Source organism: Pleurodeles waltl, chromosome 1_1 (assembly GCF_031143425.1).
Source record: "Pleurodeles waltl isolate 20211129_DDA chromosome 1_1, aPleWal1.hap1.20221129, whole genome shotgun sequence".
NCBI classification, from domain to species: domain Eukaryota; kingdom Metazoa; phylum Chordata; class Amphibia; order Caudata; family Salamandridae; genus Pleurodeles; species Pleurodeles waltl.
Window position 1 is genome coordinate 385,380,673 of NC_090436.1, and position 22,909 is coordinate 385,403,581.

At 46.2% G+C, this 22,909-nt stretch overlaps 1 protein-coding gene across 2 annotated transcripts in view; it reads left to right on the plus strand.

Moving 5' to 3' along the window:
- HOMER1 (homer scaffold protein 1) overlaps positions 1-22,909 on the plus strand; it is a 720,670-nt gene that overhangs the window by 333,401 nt on the left and 364,360 nt on the right. For both annotated transcript variants that reach the window (XM_069223247.1, XM_069223237.1), the window contains exon 5: positions 16,609-16,751. In XM_069223247.1, the coding sequence (XP_069079348.1) occupies positions 16,609-16,751 (143 nt within the window). The remainder of the gene's footprint in view (positions 1-16,608; positions 16,752-22,909) is intronic.

Consider the following 22,909-nt stretch of genomic DNA (forward strand, 5'->3'; position numbering starts at 1 on the left):
CATACGGGCTACACCCTCGTTCACTTATATGCCCTCGTTGCTTGCAGTGTGAAACAATAGACAAAATAGCCCTGATACTGCTGGAACCGGGGGATACATTGCCACCAGTGGGAGGGGACTCCAATGACCCCTTGGCTCACGATCTAGATAGGGCATGAGCCTCAATGCGCAAATGTCCACAGTTTACACCACTGTCCCAGTTTGCTAGGGTGTTGGGCCTGACCAACTTGTGGACACTTCGACATCCGTAGAAAGAGCATACTCATTCTTCTTTGGGGCCATAGGGATGCACTCTAGACTTGCTTACATGTTTGAACCTATCTGAGAGTATTCAGCTATGTGGGAGGCAGAGTACCTCGCACGAGGTATCTCTGATCACTCGTCGCTGCTAATCACCCTGGGTGGTGGGAGACATAATGGGAGGAGACAATGCAGATTTAATGCCTGGGAACTTCGGGACCCAGACACTACCAAGCAGCTACGAATGGACTCAGAGGCAAAATAAAAGGCTCTGTAGACTCCCCATTATAATATGGGAGGCTTACAAAATGGTCCTGCGGGACAAAATACAGACGCTGATGGCCTGTATAAATCAGACCACAGCCAAGACATGGGCCACAGCCAAGACATTGACCACCCTTGAATGTCACCTCCTAGCATTAGAGCAACTTGTTATTGCACTATCCTAGGCCATCATCTTCAGGCAGTTAACCTCTGCTAGGGAGGAAAACCTTGCAGCTACAGAAGATACAGCTTGTAGTCCTTACTTGGCTACCCAGGGAAAATTGAATGACGTAGGGGTAGAAGCCAGATGCCTACTGGCCTGGCTAAGCCGCAGGGAAGAAGAGGCACGCTGGGTGGGAGAGTTTGTTACTCCGACAGGTGATACACTGACTGACAATGAAGACATAGCCCAGGAGTTTGCCCAATTTACTGTGCTTTGTAAGTGGCACAGCTGCAAGCAGACACTCAGGAGACAAATCGATTCTTGGGAAGAATACACCTCCAGATTCTGTTGCAGGAGAAACTGGAATTACTAGAAGGTGATTTGACCCTTGAGAAGCTCACAGATGCACTCATGGCACCACAGAGTGGCAAGATGCCGGGACCCAATGGACTGCCACTAGACCTGTTCAAAAGAATTGCGGCCTGCTGGGGCTACAAATGTTTGAACAGCTACGCATACAGGATGGGTTAACACCGGACCTTTGACATACAGTAATTGTGGTAATACATAAAGGGAGGAAACCCATGACAAATAGTGCGTCCTATGCCACATTTCACTCCTTAATGTTGAAATCAAATTACTGGCAGAAAATCTGACCTGTAGACTCAACAGTCATTAAATCACCCATTCACTGTGACCAAAATAGGTTTATGCCCCGCAAGGCCACTCAGCTGAATCTGAAGCACCTGCATAAGTGACTCGATGCTGTGTGGGAGGAAGATACCCCCCCTCCCCCCGGCCACAGTCTTTACTGATGATGAGAAAGCATTTGACTTCATCTACTGTCCTTACTTGTCCCTGGTGCTAAAATCTCTTGGATTTGAGCTCTGTTTTTGTAGCTGGGTGGCCCTCCTATACATGGAACCCACAGCAGCAGTACGAGTGAACGGAGGGGTGTCTGAGATCTTCCCACAGGAGCGGGAGACTAGACAAGGGTGCCCTCTTGCCCCTGTCTCTTTGCCTTCAGTGTGGAGCACCTGGCTGCCCGGATTAGATCCGTACATAGCGCTAACGATAGTGGCACCATGACGGAATGGAAAAAGACACTATCACCTTATACGCTGACGATGTCCTTCTCTAACGACCACATTCCAAAAGAAGGTTGGGTCACCTTGACATTTTTGGCACCTTCAGGGATTACTCTGTATACTGAATCAACTGCCACAAACCGGTGTGATATCAGGTGAGGAACTAGGACCTGAGCTAAGCAGTCAAGGCTCCCTTATGGGTGGAGGATGACAGATTCAGATACCTGGGCCTCTGTTACTAATAACCCAGAGCAATTTATGAGAGTTAATCTAGACAGGCCCCTGATGGAGATACTCGGCAACATAGCTAGATAGCGTACTCAGTCTCTGACAGTTTTGGGCAGAGCAGTCCTCTTCAAAATGATCACTGCCAAAACTGCAGTAGGTCATGCAGAACACACCCTATTGGATCCCTGAATCCTACTGTCTAAAACTGGACGAGGAGATACATATATAGCTATGCGACAGGGCGGCCCCTTGGATAGCCCTGAAAACCCTCTATAGATCTGTATATAATGGGGGGTATTGTTCTACGGTACTTTTGGGCATACTATTGGGCCTCCCAGCTCGAGACTATTAATGACTGGGTCAACACCCTGGCTGCAGGCTCAGCGGTCTAGATGGACAAGTTGGACAAGTGTGCAATAGTAGAGTAACCTGGGAACACTATTTCTATGACAGCGAAAATAGAAGGTCTCTGCCTACCATTGCCCGGGTGCCACTGGCGAACTGGGTTACAGCGGGAGCCCACATGGGACGGAAAGGGAGGGTCACAATGACAACCTCATTATCGATAGGTTCATTATTTAAGGAAGTGACCAGACTTAAGGGATTTGTCAGATGGCACTTATTTGGGATCTCAAGGGCTGGAGATGTTGTAGAGAATTAAGCGATCAGGTCGTTCATTAACCTTCAGACGAAATACGATCTCTCACACACCCAAGCATACAAGTACACACTACTAAGACTTGCTCTGCTACCCGAGTCGGTCCCCTTGGAAGGTCTCCTGCTTTGGGAAAAACTGTGGAGAGGGGAGGTCTCCTTTCTCTACAAGACCATTATAAACAATACCTAAGACAATCTAGGAGTCCTAAGAAAATGATGGGTACCAGACCTGAGTGATATGGGAAATGTGGACTGGAAGGCCAACTTGATGCAGCCCCAAGAGGTTGCCATATGATCACATACACTTCCAACTGAATATCCTGCACAGGGTTTTCTTGGACCGGGTCAAACTTCATAAAATTGTGAATATCCCCTCTCTCCAAGGTCTTAAATGCTGAGAGTCTGAGGGTTCATTCTACCTCACTCTAGGGGGGGGGTACCAAAAGATACAAAGATACTGGGACACAATACTGTGGGATTTTAGCACTGTCCTGGGAGAGGAGATATCACACAATCCCCAGTTCATACCTCCTGAAGTCCCGGGAGACACTGATCTCCCTAGGAAAAAGCTGATCTTTGGAGCAGTAGGATTGATAGCGGCAAAGAGGGATATTACACAGTCCTGTGGGGGTCACCTACTCACCCTACCAAAGCCCAGTGGTTTGGTGGGATGGACATATGTATGGAGGCTAGAAAGTTGTATATGCAACCAGAGGTTGGCCTAAGAAATTTGATCGGGGGTGGGGGGTTGTGGAGAGAAAACTATAGGCTGGCACTCTCTGACCAGCAGGGATATACACAACATGATTCCGATACAGAGCCCTAACAGCAACTACACAAATCTACCGGCGGGAGTAGCAGGGTTGCCTGGGAATATTTAGAGCCGATTTAAACTCCTGGAAACCTGAGGGACTTACAGGGCCCCCATGGAGCGGGCCTAAAATTCAGACTGATCTCCTTGGCTATCCGTCTCCCAAGTGTATGTACACTGTACATTTTTAGGATGCTCCTGACAGTGCCATATTATAAGCTCATAATGTATGTTACATTTGAAACTGTTAATCAAAATTTTAAAAAAAGATATCAGTCCAACCAATTTTGCCTTCATCCCAGGAACAGGGTGCACAACAGGCTATTAAGTCTAAAAACTCTTCACTGATCATGACCACCATCACCAGTACTAACAATTAAAGAAAGTGGGAATGCCTTACAAACTAAATCACTGTCATATTAGATCTCTGCCACCTGCAAGTCAGCTGAACAATCACCTAAACATGTGTAGCCACCAATCCCGAGTTCCAATCCAGGCACATGGTGACTTAAAGTGAAAATCACGTCAGGTCTCCAAGGCACAAAATCTTGGACACTGTCTGTTCTCTGTGGTGGTGAAAAGATCGAGTCAGTGTTCTCCCAATTACAGGAAGATGTCCCGTGCCACCCCTAAGTGCAGCCACTATTAGGGATCCACTAGGCAATTCTGATTGAGTTCACCCATGGTGGAGTTTAAAGATTTTGCCAGGAGCTGCATGAACAGGGAGATTCCCCTTCCACAGCTGCAGGGCATCATCACACAGGATCCACAACCCCAACTCCACCTTACTTTTTGTAGTACCACATGGCGGTGGCGTTGTCTGTTAGAACCTGCACATGTTTCCCCTTGCTGGATAGGAGGATGACTTTCAACTCTAACATGTTAATGTGAAGTGGGTTTCAGTCGTGTACCAGAGTCCTCTGATTTACACCTCTACTAGATGACCTCCCCAATCCATCATGACCATTAGCTCTGGATGGGATAGGGAGAGGGGTCTGCCACTGGTCCAACTCTGGTCTGGCAGCCACTACTGTAGATCTTTTGCAGTCTCTTCCTACACCGGGATGGAATCTGAAAGGTTCCCTTGGAGCTGAGCCACTGAGACTTCAAACTCCATTGCAGAACCTACATGTGCCATCTGGTGTGGTCCACAAGCAAGATGCATGAGGCCAGGAAGTCCCAGGTCATGAGTTGAAACATCAGGATTATAGCCTGAATGTCATGGGCGAAAACCAAAACAAGTTTTAGAAAGTCTATTATTCTAGACTACCTTGCTTTAGCTCATGCGCTTAAGGTTCCCTGATTGTCTTATATAAATCGTTTTTTTTAGTGCATTGTTTAATTTACCTCTTCTGAGTGACCCCAAAAGCTGTCTTTCTATTTAGAAGAGTGTAATTAAGGCTTCTTTTATGAATTATAGATTGGAGCAAAGAATGTGCAAAGAATCTAGGAAGCAAACAGTTATGACATTAAGTGATTTGCTAGACAGTTGCCAATCATATCTTAACTGGGTAACCAATAGTCAGCACCATTTTGTCTTAACCAGACTGTGGTTTGGCAATGTTCATCACTTGGTTGCCTTTCCCGATATGAAGAAATGTCCTTCAAGTATGACCCCGGTGTCCCTGTGATGGTGTATCGATACAAAGCATGCAGCACTTTATTTTAATTTATGGTTTTTATGCAGGTTTGAGGAGACATTATTTCAAACCAGTTTTTATTGCACAAAATATCAGGGATTTTAAAACTAACACACGCCATATATTTGCATTTGAGTATCGTCTTGTATGTCTTAGTACTGCATTCTTTTTTGGGGGGCGCTATACATCTTAGGAAAAGCATTTTTTTGTAGTACAAATTTTAGGGACAATTTGATTCTTTTTAATTTTCACTGCTTTTATTGGTGGTATATTTCATGATCTTTTATGATATCAGTATTTATGCCAAATAAAAAATTTGAATTGAATTGACTTGTTGTAGAAGGCTGATGAGCTGGATATTTTTTCTATGAGATGAGCTCTCAGTCTCCTCAGCCCGCTCCCATAGGCAGGCCACTATGTCTGTCAGGTCTTTTAATTGGATCTTCATCTCTTTGATGGCCAGATCCATTTGTGCCACTTTTGCCTTCGCAGTGGCCACCCTCTCTGTCAGTTTTCCTGTGGTCCATTGCGAGGAAGCGCATGTCTTCCTCCACCCCATCAAATCTTAAGTTCTAGGGTACCGTTCAGTTCTGAGATTGTGCTGAGGGTTTTGCTGTACTGGTAATTCTGACTGTAAAGTATGGCTTTGAGTGACCTAAGAGTGGGCGTGGCGGGGGCACAACCCGAGCGTGGCAGGGAGCGTGTCTCTGTAGGTGGCGGGGCTCTACCTGTTTGTGGTTTCCCCATAGTGATCCCTCCTTCTTTACTGGCCATGCACCACTGTGCGTGTAAATCTAATAGGTGCTGCTGGGGCCCACAACTCCCAAGTCTGAAGCGAATGAGTTCTCTTCCAGGGGATCCTCATCAATAGTCATAAACATTGAATATTCCCGCCCTTGTGCGGGGACCCCGGAGCATATATAAAATACACACATATAAAGTATGAAATATGCACGAAAAATATATATATAGCATTTTTTGTAGACAAATTTTCATACTAAACTCATATATACATGTGTAAAACAGCAATGCAGGCTATAATCATAAACAGGCTAAAATGCTTTATTTCTATGGAGTTTTTTTTCTTTTTTTAAATCTTTCCAAAATTACAATAAGAGAAAAAATATCTACCAAAGCCCCACAACTGGGCTTAGGGAAATAAGCAGTGGTAATCATCAGAGAAAAAAAAAGAGAAAAAATTACATTGAAAAACAATGGAGCATTCTTAGCCAATAGGCTGCATGCAGGTTAACACAGGAGAACCATAAAAACTTTGGCACCGTGCCTTTAAGACCCTGAGCACCTCCAGTATCCCATCATGCCTCAGGGGTGAAGGAGAGGTGACAGTTGGTTCACAGTTAGGTCAGTTCTTTTTTTCGGCTTCTTCTGAGAGGATCCTGGAGCATTGAGCTCTCCGTTTTTCTGAGTTTTTCTTAGAAAAATACTTTAAAAAGTGTTTTTTCCTACTTTACTCGACATCTAACATCATTGTCTGAGTCTGGAAGTTTTTTCCTGACTGAAAAATGCCTTCACTTTTTGTGAAATGCCCTTCCTGTGGGAAGAAGGCCCAGTCAGATCCACACACTCTCTGCATTGTGTGCTTGCCTCAGAGTCACTGCCCTGACACTTGCAAACACTGCAAGAACATGTCGAAGAGGACTTTGAAGGACAGAGAAAAGATCAGGCTTCATGGGCTTCACGAGAGCCAGAAAACATCATCCTCTTTGCTTCCCAGACAGCCAACAAGCCACTCTCAGGAGAGAGAGGCTAGATCAACATCAGCAGGTAGGAAGATACCTGTTTGTTCCCCGTCGACGTCGTCGCTGCCACCATCTCACCGTCATAGATCGCCGTCGACCCGACCGACGTCGAAGGATACGACGTCGAGAGAACATGGCCACCGCAGGGGCATATCTCCGTCGACGGCAACCCGCCGATCGACGTCGAGCCATCACCGGCGTGCACATTCGCCGCCGAAGGCCTCGCGCCCCTCGACGTCAAGAAAGGCGATGGCGAAATCGCCCCAACGGCGAGAGCGAGGACATCCGCCGTCGACTGCCTACCGCTCGACGTCGAGGCACACGACGGTGAGCAGGTCGCGGTCCAAAGATCGCCGTTCGACGTAAAGACACTCAACGTCGAGGCATTCAACGTCGAGGCAGGAACAACCGGCGGCGCTCCCTTCGACGTCATTACGGCTGTCGACGTCGACGCAGGTTTTACCTGTCTCGCAGGGAGCAGAGCATCGGCTTCCGCCAGCAGAAAAGACCACGCCATCTCCAGTGGTTTCCATAAGAAGTGGTTCATCTCGGTCGAGAGCGGCATCGTCGGGGCATGTCTCACCCATCAATTTGTCACCAAGATGGTTGGAGAGCCTTAATAGACCAACGGCCTCTCCAGACTCCCAGTATTCAAGGATGTACTCTCCTACTGCCTCTCTCCCGAGAACACCATCACCGACAACGTGAGCAGAACGGGCTCGTTCTGCTTCTCGCCAGCCGACCACGAGGCCTGGGCGCTCTGCTACAGTATCTCGCAGCAGATCTCGTTCCCAGCGGCGATCCAGGTCACGATCAAGACACAGAAGGTCACCTTCTTGGTCATCGTCAGGGTCATCCGTCAGACGTTACTCCCCCACCTTAACAGATTCTCCACCAGCTAGGGTTTCACCGGTGGACGACATCACTACTTTTAATGAGGTGCTTGTCAGGGGAGCGCAGAAGCTAAATATAGAGGTTCCAGAACCATCAACCTCATCATCTGTAATTTTTGAGACTCTACAGCATAGAGCGGTTTCGAAAAAGCTACTCCCGCTAGTGCCTGGTCTGTTGCAACCAACCATGGACACCTTTTTAGCGCCAGCCACCCTCAAATCGGCTCCTGCTAGGATTTTGAAAAAATATAAAGCGCCTGAACAAGACCCTTTATTTTTCAGAACTGATCCGCCGCCGGACTCGGTCATATTGGCCGCAGCCCGAAAGACTCACTCGGTAGCATCATCCTCCACGGTCCCACCGGACAAGGAGAGCAGACATCTAGACTCTCTGGGGAGAAAAATGTGCGGCACGGCAGCATCTATGATGAAGGTCTCCAGCGCGTCTGCACTTCTAGGCAGATATGACCGTTCACTGTGGGACTCTCTGAACAGGTTCACAGAAAAGTTACCTAGAGAGGACAGGCAGGACTTCCAAGAGATCCTTCAAGAGCGATGTCTGGTTTCCAACCAGGTCATCAGCGCAGCGGCAGATGGGGCAGACTTAGCTGCACATGGATACGCACATGGGATCTGTGCAAGAAGGTCTTCCTGGTTGAGACTGACTGGATTAAAACAGGAAGCACAACAGCGTATCCTAAATCTTCCGTTCAACGGGAACTCGCTGTTTGGTACCCACACAGACGAAGAAATGGCACGCATGAAGACGGAAGTGGACACCATGAGGGCAGTAGGCCTGGAGAGGAAGAAGGACTTCAGGCGAAGGTATAGGCCTTATGATAGGCGCCCTTTCCGGCAGAGGGTTCAAACCCCTCACTGGTCCCAGAGGCCAAAGCAGAGGCAAGGACGCCCGCTTTTTCAGTCCCGTAAGGCCACGAGGGAACGAGGGTCAAGTAGACCACAACAGTCCACACCCAAAGCACCAGCCAAACAATGAGGACTCGCTTCCCTTAACACTGTGCACCACTCCGGTGGGGGGGAAGTATCACAGACTTTATTTACGAGTGGCGTGCTATAACAAAAGACAAATGGGTGCTCAACATTGTCGAGAATGGCTACTCTCTTCTTTTCAGGCAACCTCCACCGCACTTGCCACCAGCCAAATGCAATCCGTCTCACGTCAGCCTATTGCGCAAAGAGGCTCTCGCCCTTTTACGAAAGAAGGCAATAGAAAAAGTTTCACTCGCGCACAGAGGGAAGGGGGTTTACTCCCGCTATTTTCTGGTGGCGAAAAAAGACCGAGAGGGCGTTTTCAGACCAATTCTGGACTTACGGCTACTGAACAAGTACATAAGAAAGCAAAAGTTCAGAATGCTGGCTCTTCACCAGATTTTCCCTCCGCTACATCAGGGAGACTGGATGTGCTCCATCGACCTGCAGGATGCATACTTTCACATCCCGATAGTTCCCAAGCATCGGAAATTCCTGCGCTTCCAGATAGCCTCACAGCACTATCAGTTCAAGGTGCTACCATTCGGCCTGAAATCTGCTCCTGCGTTTTCTCGAAATGCGTGGCAGTGGTAGCGGCACATCTACGAAAACAAAAAATCTTCATTTACCCATACCTGGACGACTGGCTACTGAAAGCCTCCTCTCCGGATCAGGCGAGAACCCATCGGGACATTGTGCTCAAGGTTTTCGAGTCTCTAGGTCTTCAGGTCAACTATAAAAAGTCCACCTTGATTCCAACGCAGAACCTCCACTACCTGGGAGCAATACTAAACACAGAGCTCCATAGAGTGTATCCTTCGGAGGAACGACTATTATCAATAAAGAAAAAGTGTCAAGACCTGTTAAAATCCGACGCACCTACGGCCCATCAGGTGACATCTCTGCTGGGCTCCATGGCATCATGCATTTTCATTGTCCCAAATGCCAGGCTGCATATGATGCCCCTCCAAGAGGCGTTGGAGAACAACTAGAGCCAAAGGACAGGTCGCTGGGAGGACAGAGTGCGGCTGCCGATAGCAGCACGTCAGTCATTGCAATGGTGGATGCACAGACCTCACCTGTCAGTAGGGGCTCCGTTTCACCAGGTAATTCCATCCGACACTCTGGTAACGGATGCGTCTCTTCAGGGATGGGGGGCTCATCTAGGTCCCCTTCAAGCTCAGGGCCTGTGGTCCGACAACGAAAGGACGTACCACATCAATCTGCTGGAGCTCAGAGCGGTCCATCTAGCTCTCAAGTCTTTTGCTCCTTCGATTCAGGGGAAATCTCTCCTAATACAAACGGACAATACAACCACAATGTATTATTTGAACAGACAAGGGGGAACGAGATCCATACCCCTATCTCGGGAGTCCCAAACAATCTGGCATTGGCTCCTGGCCAGAGGAATGTCACTTACAGCGGTTCACCTTCCAGGTCAACAAAACGTGGAAGCAGATTTCCTGAGCAGACACCTAGAGGACGCCCACGATTGCGTCCTACACGGCGAAGTCGTCGAAGACATCTTCGCTCAATGGGTTCGGCCTCAATTGGATCTCTTCGCAGACGAGGTAAACAAGAAATGCCCAGACTTCGTGTCCAGGTTCTACCGTCCGGGAACTCGAGGGAATGCCCTGTTGATCGACTGGTCAGGGATATTTCTCTACTCTTTTCCACCGATCCCCCTCATACCGGCAGTGATTAACAAACTTTACAGATCCAGCACCAGAATGATTCTCATAGCTCCGCAATGGCCCTGTCAGTTCTGGTACACAGATCTCCTCAACCTATCGGAACAACCTCACAGGAGGCTGCCGTGCAGACCGGATCTTCTGAGCAAGATGGAAGGCAGGGTCCTGCACCCTAACCTACCCTCTCTGAGCTTGACAGCATGGCTCCTGAATTCCTGCAGTATGGGCACCTAGGGCTCTCGCAGGAATGCATGAACATCTTGAAGGAGTCCAGACGACCTTCCACGCAGCGAACTTACGCGTTTAAGTGGAAGAGGTTCTACATATGGTGCCGTCAGCAAGGTCAGAATCCCATACGAGCTCAGGAGGAGGTCATACTGGCTTACTTACTCCATCTGTCAAAATCCGGTCTGCAGGTATCATCTATTAAGGTACATTTATCTGCCATTACAGCCTATCGTAAGTCACCTTCTCAGGAATCCTTCTTTACGAAACCAGTAGTCAAGGATTTTTTAGAAAGTTTGAAAAAAGTTTTTCCGCCCATTCGGAAACCCTCCCCTCCATGGGAGCTGAACATAGTACTGTCAAAACTTATGGGCCCTCCTTTCGAACCTATACACAAAGCCTCTTTGCAACACCTTACGTGGAAGACGGCTTTTTTGGTAGCCATCACTTCCACAAGGAGGGTCAGTGAAATTCAAGCTTTGTCCTCCAAAGAACCGTACACAGTCTTTCACGACAATAGAGTAGTTCTGCGAACTCGCCCATCATTCCTACCGAAGGTGGTGTCAGAATTCCACATCAATCAGACTATTTCTCTACCAACGTTCTTCCCCAATCCGGAGACTCCGGCGGAGAAAGCGTTGCACTCCCTAGATCTGAAAAGAGTGCTAAAATTTTATTTGGATAAAACAAAATTGATTAGACATTCCAACCACTTGTTTCTAAATTATGGTCATTTGAGGACAGGAGAGGCAGCATCTAAACGAACCATATCAAGATGGATAGTTTCTTGTATTGTTAATGCTTACCAGTTGGCTAACAAACAACTACTTGCTAGACCTAAAGCGCATTCCACAAGAGGAAAAGCGTCTATTGCTGCCCTCCTTAACAATGTTCCAATATCTGAAATTTGTAAGGCTGCTACATGGAAGTCTGTACATACATTTACTAGACATTACTGTTTGGACTCAGATGCAAGAGCAGACGCCCAAGTGGGGCAAGCCTCTCTGAGAAATTTGTTTGCATGATACATATCTATTCCTGCACTTCTATTGGACAGTCCGCAGAGTCAAGGGATGGGCTTGCTAATCTATTCAATGTTTGACTATTGATGAGGATCCCCTGGAAGAGAAGGATAAGTTACTTACCTGTAAATCCTAGTTCTCTTCCAGGGGTATCCTCATCAAAGTCATAAACAACCCACCCTCCTCCCCGGACGCACGTCTCCTAGAAGTGCAGGACAGACTATCTTTCGAATCGGCTACACAGCTTGTCACCGTAAAAAAGTACTGACCTAACTGTGAACCAACTGTCACCTCTCCTTCACCCCTGAGGCATGGTGGGATACTGGAGGTGCTCAGGGTCCTAAAGGCACGGTGCCAAAGTTTTTATGGTTCTCCTGTGTTAACCTGCATGCAGCCTATTGGCTAAGAATGCTCCATTGTTTTTCAATGTAGTTTTTTCTCTTTTTTTTTTCTCTGATGATTACTACTGCTTATTTCCCTAAGCCCAGTTGTGGGGCTTTGGTAGATATTTTTTCTCTTATTGTAATTTTGGAAAGATTAAAAAAAATAAAAATAAAAAACTCCATAGAAATAAAGCATTTTAGCCTGTTTATGATTATAGCCTGCATTGCTGTTTTACACATGTATATATGAGTTTAGTATGAACATTTGTCTACTAAAAATGCTATATATATTTTTTTCGTGCATATTTCATACTTTATATGTGTGTATTTTATATATGCTCCGGGGTCCCCGCACAAGGGCGGGAATATTCAATGTTTATGACTTTGATGAGGATACCCCTGGAAGAGAACTAGGATTTACAGGTAAGTAACTTATCCTTATGCTTCAATGAGTCCTATGAGCCTCTGGCCTACACATGCAGTTTCGCAGACTCGATCTGATCGTGTGCAATCCAGTCTGCCGCCCAGCCGCACTGCTCGCCCAAGCCTTCCTTGTGGTATTGTGGCAGCCCTAGTAGGCAGCGGCTCCCATCACCACTATCGCCATTTGCAACGTGGGCCCAAAAAGACAAGGGGGCATATGACCCTGGCGGTCCTGCCCCGCCACGCCGGCGGGGCGGCCAGACCACCAGCAGCATGTCAGTGCATGACCGCCCAATTATGACCATTGCAGTTCACCGTCTGTACCGCCAGGGGCGTGGGACCGCCTGGCCGAAGGTTGACCATCTTCGACCTGGCGGGCCACCTAACACCGCCTGCGGTATAATGAGTATCCTTACCACCAGGGATCCGTGGCGGCAGCCCCGCCACGAAATCCCTGGCGGTAAGGACACTGGCGACAGGAATACCAATTCCTTTCGCCATTACAGGACTCCCCAACCCCCCTCTCTTTAGGAGCCCCCACCACCCTTGACCCCCATCAGGAGCCCCCCATTTCCCCCAAGCAGCAACCCGCAACCCCCCCGATCCCCGTACTGACCCCCCCGATCCTGTACTGACCTCCCACACCCCTGTACTGGCCCCACCGATCCACCCACGCACCAGACATAGACATACATGCACACATCCACACATACATACACGCACACATCTACGCTCACTCATTCACACATACATGCACACATGGCCACAATACTCACCCCACCCGTTGCATACACGCATTCACACAAGCACATGGTCACTTGCACACACACGCACACACACACATCACCCCCAGATCCCCCTCCATTCACACACACACACACACACACACACACACAAACACACACCCATTCACGCACACAACACCCCACCTTTCCCTGTAGGTTGATCACCTTACCTGGTGGTCGTCCGGGAGGGAACGGGGTCCATGGGGCTTGTTCCCCTGGCACTGCCTCGTCACCACAACACCGCCACACCAATTCCAAAGTTGTAATACGGCAGGTGGTGTCTGATGACGTGGTGGTGCCAGTGGAGCAACCTCCACTAGACTGCTGACCGCCAGTATGGCTGCTGACGGGTCTCCGCCCAGTTTATGGTGGAGAGCTGCTAGAAGTCATAATAAGGCGGTCTCAAGACCGCCATCACACTGGCGGTCTCCTGGTGGGCGTTACTTCAGCGGTCAACTATTTTGACTGCAGAAGTCATAATGAGGGCCCAAGTCTCTTTGCTGTGTCTAGTTGAGGGGAGGGATGTGTCTGGGGTTTAGACCTGCAGCCTTCTAGGGGAAAAGGAGCACTCCTCAGATCCATACTATTCTCACCCACTTCCCTGTCCATGCCTCAACTGTGCCATGCCCTTCATTGATGGAAGCGCCAGTAAATCATATGGGCTGTTCTGATTCAATAACTGCTCCCTGTGTTTTTGTGAGGGAGTTCAAAGTGAGTGCATCCTCAGCTCCAGGTCTTCTTGTCTTCTTGTCTTGCCTCACCACCTGCAGCATGTGTTATGCCATCCTAAACCACACATGCACTCTGCCATTGCAGATTGTATGTGCAGGTGGGAGAAGAAGGCAAAGTCGACATGACATCCCTCTCAGGGTGCCATGCCCACAAAACACTGCCTGTGGCATAGGTAAGTCACCCCTCTAGCAGGCCTTACAACCCTAAGGCAGGGTGCACTATACCACAGGTGAGGGCATAGCTGCATGAGCAATATGCCCCTACAGTGTCCATTCTTAGAAAATGTAAGTGCAGTGTGGCCATATTAAGTATGTTGTCTGGGAGTTTGTCATTACGAACTCCACAGTTCCAAAATTGCTTCACTGAGTACTGGGAAGTTTGGTATCAAATTTCTCAGCACAGTAAACCCACACTGATGCCAGTGTTGGATTTATTCTAAAAAGCACACAGAGGGGATCTTAGAGATGCCCCCTGCATTTTACCCAATCATGTAGTGTAGGACTGACTGGTCTGTGCCAGCCTGCCACTAGCAGACAAGTTTCTGATCCCCTAGGATGAGGGCCTTTGTGCTCTCTGTGGCCAGAAACAAAGCCTGCTCTTGGTGGAGGTGCTTCACACCTCCCTCTTGCAGGAACTGTAACACCTGGTGGTAAGTCTCAAAGGCCAGGCCTCATGTTACTGTGTCCCTGGGCACGCTTCAGAGGACTACCTTGCACCCAAAAGGACCAAGAACTCCAGTGGACAGGGGCCGTGTCCAAGAAGAAACAACAACTAAGGAATCCAGCCTCACTCTGAATGCGAGAGTCCTGACCACTCTCTACCCGGATGCCCATGGCCTGTGTCCAGGTGGCCCAATCAACTAGAGAGGATTCCCAGGCGATTCTGAGCAAGTGCCCATCTTGGATTGGCCTCTCCACCCCTCCACGACGATGCCTGCAAAGGGAATCAAGAGGACACCCCTGACCGCAAAAGCTCCAGACGAAGATGTCCGATGCCTAAAGACACACTGCTCCCGCAGCTCCCAGGCCTTGGAGAACCCGACCTCCAGTGCAGCAACGTGCAACAGGCGTCCCTCCTCCCTGTCGAGTCTGTGGTTTCCGAGACGTCCTCCTGTACCTCACCTGCAGCCTCTGAGTGACCCCTGGGGTGCCCTCATAGAGGATCATTGGAGACTCAAAGCCTTGTTTGCACCATGCACCCGGCCGCCCCAGTGCAGCTGAGGGTGTGTGTTTGGTGCCTATTTGTGCCCCCCCCCCAGGGCTCCTCTAAACCCTCCAGGTCTTCCCTCTGAAGGCGCGGGTACTTTCCGGCTTGCAGACCTGATTCCGAGTGCCCCCTGTCCCAATAGGAGTCCACTTCACTTTTGACCTCTGCACCTGGCCAGCCCTGTTTTGCTGGTGGTGGGTGATCAGGGTTAACTTGAATCCCAACCTGTGGACTTCCTAACCCCGGACACTGGAACTGTAAGTGTTGTATGTACCTGCAAATCAATCTAACTTTTCTTCCCCCCAGGAACTTTTTCTGAAACTGTCAACTTTTATAACAGATAATTGCCAATATTTCAAAAACTGTATAACTTATCGATTTCAAACAAAGTGCTATTGATTCATGTGTGAAATACGAAACTATCGAAGTACTTACCTGCAACTTGAATCTTGTGGTTCTAAAAATAAATTAAGAAAATATATTTTTGCTTTATAAAAACCATTGGTCTTGAGTCATTGAGTGTGTGCTTCTTCTGTTGTCCGTGTGTGTACAACAAATGCTTTGCAGTACCCTCTGATAAGCCTAACTGCTCGACCACACACCACAAAAGAGAGCATTAGTATTATCTACTTTAGCCTCTGTTAAACCACTGCGGAACCCCTGGACTCTGTGCACACTCATTTTGATATATTATATACAGAGCCAGCATCCTACACCAGTGTTAAAGGACCCCTGATGTGGTGAGAGATACCATATTCTGATTCTACGTAGAAAATAGAGATATTTATGTGCATTGCCCTTTGTGACCTTGTCCTGGATTAACGTGGTACTGATGTGCAAAAATATCAGACCTATTTGGAAGTAAATGTGGTGAAGATATATTTTTCTCATGGCTTCCTCCTATATTTCACGATGGAGTGACCTCCTTGACACGTACCCCTCTAATGGTGGCTTCAAAAATGTGGGAGAAAAGCACTTCATCATATCTCCACCTGACATCAGCAACTTTTTTGAAGACGAAAACAAGAAAACCTAAAATATGGCAAACAGTTTTTCAAGATATGTTTTCAGTGTTTTTGATTTATTCTGTTTTGTAACCTGTAAATGCTTTGTACTTGCAAAATGTGGTGAAAGCACCTGACCTGTTGTAACCACCTTGTGACTGGAGTAGATGGGACAATCGGCTACTTTGATGCAAAAAAACAGCATAGGGCAACGCCAGATATATTTGTGAGAAGATAAGGTATGTTTATCCACTACTGGCTTTAGTTTATGCTTAGCCTAGTTTTGAACGTGCGGTTTATTGAGATTTGTCCTACTAATTGTGCAGTGACGTTCTGTAGGCTTAGATTATCTCTTTCGCGTTTTGCTCATGTTGACAAATAATATGATTACTTTGTTTTAAAGGAATCTGCTGGAGGCGACATCCAATCTCCTTTGACACCAGAAAGCATCAATGGTACAGACGATGAAAGAACCACCCCAGAAGTGATACAAAACTCCGAACCAAGGGCTGAACCTACCCAGAATGCATTGCCATTTTCCCACAGGTACAAGCTAAATTCCGATATCTTGATTACAGTGAAATATTGTCGACTTTAACAACGGTGTATTTTCTGGTCTAATAGATGAAAGAATGTTTATCTCTGAAAATTATGTACCTTTGCTTCAGGTAACCATGTTTAAATTAGTAATTCAACTACATGGGCAGTCTTCGCACACAGTAACCAACAGGACGCTATCTCTGAAGACCTCTGACTGCATCCATGTTCACCCCACCAACCCTCTCTTCCGCAGCTCTACCTCTGCTTTTGCCACCTAACCTTCGACCTTAGCTTTACTTTAGCTCTACGTTATTAATTCTATGTTACACTGGAAACTCGCTCTGGGTCATTTATCTTCGCCCTGTTGACTGCCCTACAGCGTTACCCTTGGCAAAGCCCCTCTCCACGTAGAGTTCTCCTTTGCTCTCTAGCTAAGTTCTCGTCATACAAGTAACGTGGTCAGACACACAGTACTCAGTTTATGTATACGTGTGTACTTGAGTTATAATAAAGCAATCTTATTTTTATCGACATTGTAGTAAATTAATTACTTCAAAGTGTACTGGCATTTTTTTTTTTTTCATAAAATGTAAACGTAATATATTAAATTGCTGTGTTTCTTGGGAAAACGCAACGCTTCTGTTGTGAAGCATTATAGAAAGACGCTACTACGTTAAACGTGACGTTTTGCATAGTATGAACTTCATTTTGTTGGGGCCAAGTACAATAGGGTCATTCGATCTTGGCGCACAGTGCCATGTCCCTCGCCAACCTGGCAGGGGACCATCCAGCCTATTTAGAGATCCCTGGCTGTAATGAAGTGAGCTGTGGCGGCTCCCCTCACAGTACTGTCGGATTTCTGTGCGGACATATGTTTAAAGCACCTGCTCAGAAAACGTTTTCTTGAGAGAAACCAACCCCAAAGTGAAACCTTGTTTTCTCTAAAAAAAAAAAAAAAAAACTTAAATGAACCTGACGCAGGAAAACTCCCTTCGGTTTGCAGCTGGACTGCCATGCAGTGCCTGGCGGACACTGGCGGGGAAAGTCCGTGATGGGTACCTTGCATTCAATAGGCAGGGGCGTGATTATCTCTGTGACCTAGTGGCACAGTGGCAGATGCCCGTCCGTCGCCAACTGGGGCTCTGCTGACAGTAACTCAGTGTTCTTTCCGCCATCCCTGGGTTTGGCAGGTAGATCGTCGCTTTATGGTATTCCTCCAGTGCTGTCAAGAGGCCCAGCATGTGTTAATGACATGGCATTATAATTAATTCTATCTCACTGATTTGCTGCGTTGCTATTGAGATTTGTATATCAGCTTATTTCAAGAGTTTGCTCAATGTGTTATTTTCATTCAGGTTGCCCGATGGACTTCATCACAAACACACAGCAATATTTTAGAAGACAATTGTTTTGGAGGTATTAATACACCCAAAAAATCATGTTCCAATGTGATCACATAAAATGTCTTCATAATGAGAATGCAGTAGACTCGTAATCATTTCACATAAATGTAGCAAACTTTCAGAAAAATAAATTAAATTGCGGAAAATGGAAATCTGTCACTTGATACTATATCTCACTATAATATCCGTTGGATGCGAGATTTTGCATTAAGTTCCTGCCAAGTGCCACAAGCAACAGCCACGAACCATGTGGTCATTCGCTTGTTTCACAACTTCCACATGATGTAATGGTGTGATTTCGAGAAATTCATGTTACAACCGTTACACAAAATGTCATAAATTAAGCAAGATACACAAGCGTAATGCTATGCCCTGCCTCGTCTACATGTGGGGGGTTGTAATTGTATGAAGAATTGTACTTTTTCACGATCATCACTTTTTTTATTGAACATGTTATCATAGGTCAAATGATAATTTTGTTAAATATCATAAATTGACATGGGTTCCAGGATATGTATCCACCTACGTGACTACTAAAAGGGTTTGCAACATATGAGTATTGACTTAAAATAAATACTCCACCTCATCACCCGATCAGAGCGACTCTTAACTCCCCCCCTCTATCTAAGGGTCCCCTTCATCCCCATCAGTGTGGTATATACCAATCAATATAACAGGTAGCTCAATGAACTGTATCACTTCCTTAATGTTCTATTATCTATGATTGTGTAGTGTACAGTTAACTCCCAGAGGAGTATGCCGGCACGGATACAGCAGTCTCAGGAGAAAGACAGCAGAAGTTACTTAGAAAGGACAAATTTTCAGCAGTTTTTTAAACCTCTGAAAATTTAGGCAAGAGCTAATTTGAAGAACTAAGCTGTTCCTATGAAAGGGGGCTAAATATGAAAACAAACGACCTCCACATTGGGTGGTACGTATGCACAAGCAGTGTGGTCAGTAGTGCCCCGTCCGCAGACCTCTGGTTTCCACAAAGGAAGGTACCACGTGAGGCTCATGTATCAATGATGTTAGTGTTCCTCTGTTGTAAGCGTTGTTTCATGACTAGTGAGAAAAGGCTCAGCACCCTCACATACTTATGATAGGAGAGTCCCCTGAATTCTGAGGACGTATAAATCAGAAACATAATCCATTATAGTTCCAAAAACTCAGTTCTATAATCTTTGTCTCATATTCTCCCGCAGCAAATCATTTATCTTGTGGTATGATGACATGATTGATTGCTTTGCACACACAGTGCTTACAAGATCTGTTTACTTTTGTGGGAGTGCACATTGTTTTTTTTTAAGCCTACTTTTTCAGTAAGCATCATCTACAAATAAGCATTACCTTTTTTGACGCATTACCTTTTTTGACTCTAAATTGTGGTGGTTAATATTCAAGCAACTAGTTTTCAGCAAAAATTGTAATGGTACATTGTAGACTTTTGACTCTGCTTCTCCGGCTTGAACGCTAACTTCAGCGTCCAAACGAATACTCTTGTAAGGACCTCTGATGGTTAATTATGACCACCAATTCCTTACCTTTTGAATCTCTCTAGGTGACAGATTGAATCTGAAAGCTCTTGCAGTAGCTCCGCCATATTGACAGGTGGAACCATTGACTTCTGTTGTGTCTAGGACTTGCCTCAAGACATGAAGTTGATTAACAGTGCCACCATCATATACTGATGTCAGTTTCTCTTTTTCCATGCCTGTAAACTTGACCTCCGTTGCTAGTGATTTCAGTTTTTCACCAAATGCTCAAACTCTTAACTTTGGCCGCGTGCATTGAAGCGTCTCCGGCGATGATGATGGGTTTCAAGCCAAGCCGCAGCTGCTGGGAGCAGATGTCAGTGACAGACCCACCCAGTGTCTTCTTATGGTTCCTCAGGACCAAGCATGCTATAAGTGTTTCTTGATGTACCCAAAGGTCTTGCAGAAAAGAAGCCAAACTCTGCTTCAAGGAACCCTAGAAGTGAAGCTGGTTTTGGTCAAGGCACCCCTGTTCTGGTGGGTCTAAGAGGAAGAAGAAAGCTAGTCCAAAGATAGATCAAAGCAAAAGTACAAGAAGCACATTCGAAGCTCTTGACATCCAGATGCCCCATCTGTAAGGAGTTTTCTGTCATGGTACCTTACTTATAGGTGACTCTAACCCTATACTAAACTTGGAGTCAATATGACTCAACTTCCCATGCTATTGTTGACTCTGAAGAAGGTTAAGCAGGTGATGCTTCAGCTCTTTAAGTTAATTCCAACTTCCTTTGGCTCCCTGGACCTTGTTGAGTTCTCCAGTTCAACTTCTGCTGGTGGGTCTTTCCTCAGCTCCAGCTGACCCTGGGCGAAGTTAGGCTGTTTCACTATGGCAATGGACCATGCCTAAAGCCCTATAATAGCAGAAGTAATTACAGGCAACCGAATATCCCTTGGAACTTGGGTATACATATTTTTGGAAACAATGGTTCTCTTGGGAGAAGCTTACTATGTCTATGCTTCTATGGCAAGAAACCGATACAAAATAATATGACCAATCTGATTTTTTATTACAGCAGAATATTACTGAAATGCAAAACATGATGCAATAGGTTCTCCAAAAATGGCACACTGAAATTGATAAATGAAAATAGTGCAAAAGTACGCTAGTGTTTCTTAAAAAGAACAACATTTCAATATCATTGTTGACAATCTAGTGCAATAATTCAATACAGAAAACTCAAAATTCAAGTTCAGTTTGACACTACAAGTAATTTGTAGTTAACATGTTCAACTGCCCACGTTTCCATCTTTCCACCAATTCATCAAGGTTCCTCCCCTTTTGTCCTGATGAAGACCCATATATGAACGGTTGGATGGGTTGACACATTAAAAACCAAATTTGCAATCTAGGCTATTGATATGTGAGCCCTTCTTGCCGCTCAGTGATGCCTTTACTAACTCTCTTTTTGGCTGCTTGTTCAAAACCAGTTTGTTTAGTCTGTGAGTTGCCCCTTTGCGAGGTGCCTCAGGCCAGCTCAAGGCGATTCAGAATTTGACGCAACATCCAGTGCCGGACGACATTATAGTATAGGCCTCCACAAGTAAGATAAACCTGCATTCTTCCCCTAACTCTCCTCAGGACAGAGAATCAGAGAGTTAATGCTATTGGCAAAAACTATTTTCTTGTGCCAGTTTGGCATTATGCTTTCTGGATGCAGTTTGTCTTCTGGGCTGTCATACAAACACTCTATGGGACGTGGCATGCACGATTTTGGCAGCTCTGCCAGAGGACATACAAAGCACCTTTGCTTTTATGGTATATAATGGTCAGGATGTTGTGAAATATGTTCTACTTTCTGGACTGGACACTGCAAATTATGTCACCTGTGCTGTGATCACCAGTGTTACAAGTGAATGACATGCTGTGAGGCTTTTCACCAGGCTTCCCTAATGGACATGTCATTTGATGGATCTAGGCACTTTGGCAAGAAAACTAATGCAGCTTTAGGAAAATGTAAAGACAGCAAAGCTTCAGCACGCTCGTTGGGGTTACTTTCCCCTGCTTGCCATCTTTGTCAGCAATATAGGATGTTCAGAGGATACTCCGGGATCTTGTCTGTTATCAGCAACTACCATCTCAGCCTGTAAAACAGCCCACACAGACATTTTGTGGTGGCATGGGTAGTGGAAGTGGTTCCACTTCTGTGTGCTAACCCAGATCATGACACTAACATCCCAAATGTAGTTCTGAGTGTTTGGGTGTAGACTGTGTGGTGCACCCTTGTTGTGTATGAGTGGACCAGATTAGTGAGGCTTGTGGGGTCCATTTTAGATACCCCAAATCGGATCTTGTACACAAGATGCAGGTGATGTTGTTTATTAGACATTTGAAATGTATTGCTGATATTCTCGAAGCTGTGGGGAGGAGGCCTAGACACTGAAGTGGGGACAGAGAAGGCAAAGCTTCTTTAGAAAACCTAATAGGTCTTTAACTGAAGGGGCCATTGATTAGTTTACTTGTAGCAATGCCACTTGGTAGATGGTGGAAGTGAAACAGGGTAGGGTTATGGAGGATGGGAAAGTGCAGTCTTTTCCCCTTGATCCCCCAAGTCTCTACCCTTGCTTGCCCCTTGGCCCCACAAACAAGGTCTGGCAGTAGAAAACTATTAGGGGATGTTGTAGGCATATTTTGTTAATAAAATTAGGTTGACATTTTATCAGAACAATTGACACACTTGACCTCCGTGAAAATGTCTGTGGGAGGGAGACAATGGATAAAAATGTATTATTCTGAGACAGAAACAGTAAACATTATAAACACAATACTACTCAATTCATAAAGCCTAGTGCAAATAAACATTGTAAGGAAAGAAGTCTTAGTAGTTGAATTAACAAAGCATGTTATCCAATAAAAAAAATCAACCATTTGCTGCACTTGTTCCACATGTCGAACTACATGTAGCACAGATCCTGCTAACAGAAGAAAGAGTGACCATGACCAATAGTTTACTGCTTCAGTCATGCTTACGCGAGTGTATCTACATCTCTCCAAGTCTCTGAACACCCTATGCCTTTTTAGTTACCACATCAGTGACAGCAGGAACAACATACTGGCATATGAATGCTGGTGCTGTTCCATTAAATATATACTGGCTGGTATCAGTTGTACTGTGTCATTCTTGGCCCGACCTCCTTCATATGTGGGTGGGAGATGCCAAGATTGCTAGTAGAACTGGGGCAGTGCTTTAAATGGAAAAATAGAAGTGCAGGTACTCTGTAATAGAGTACC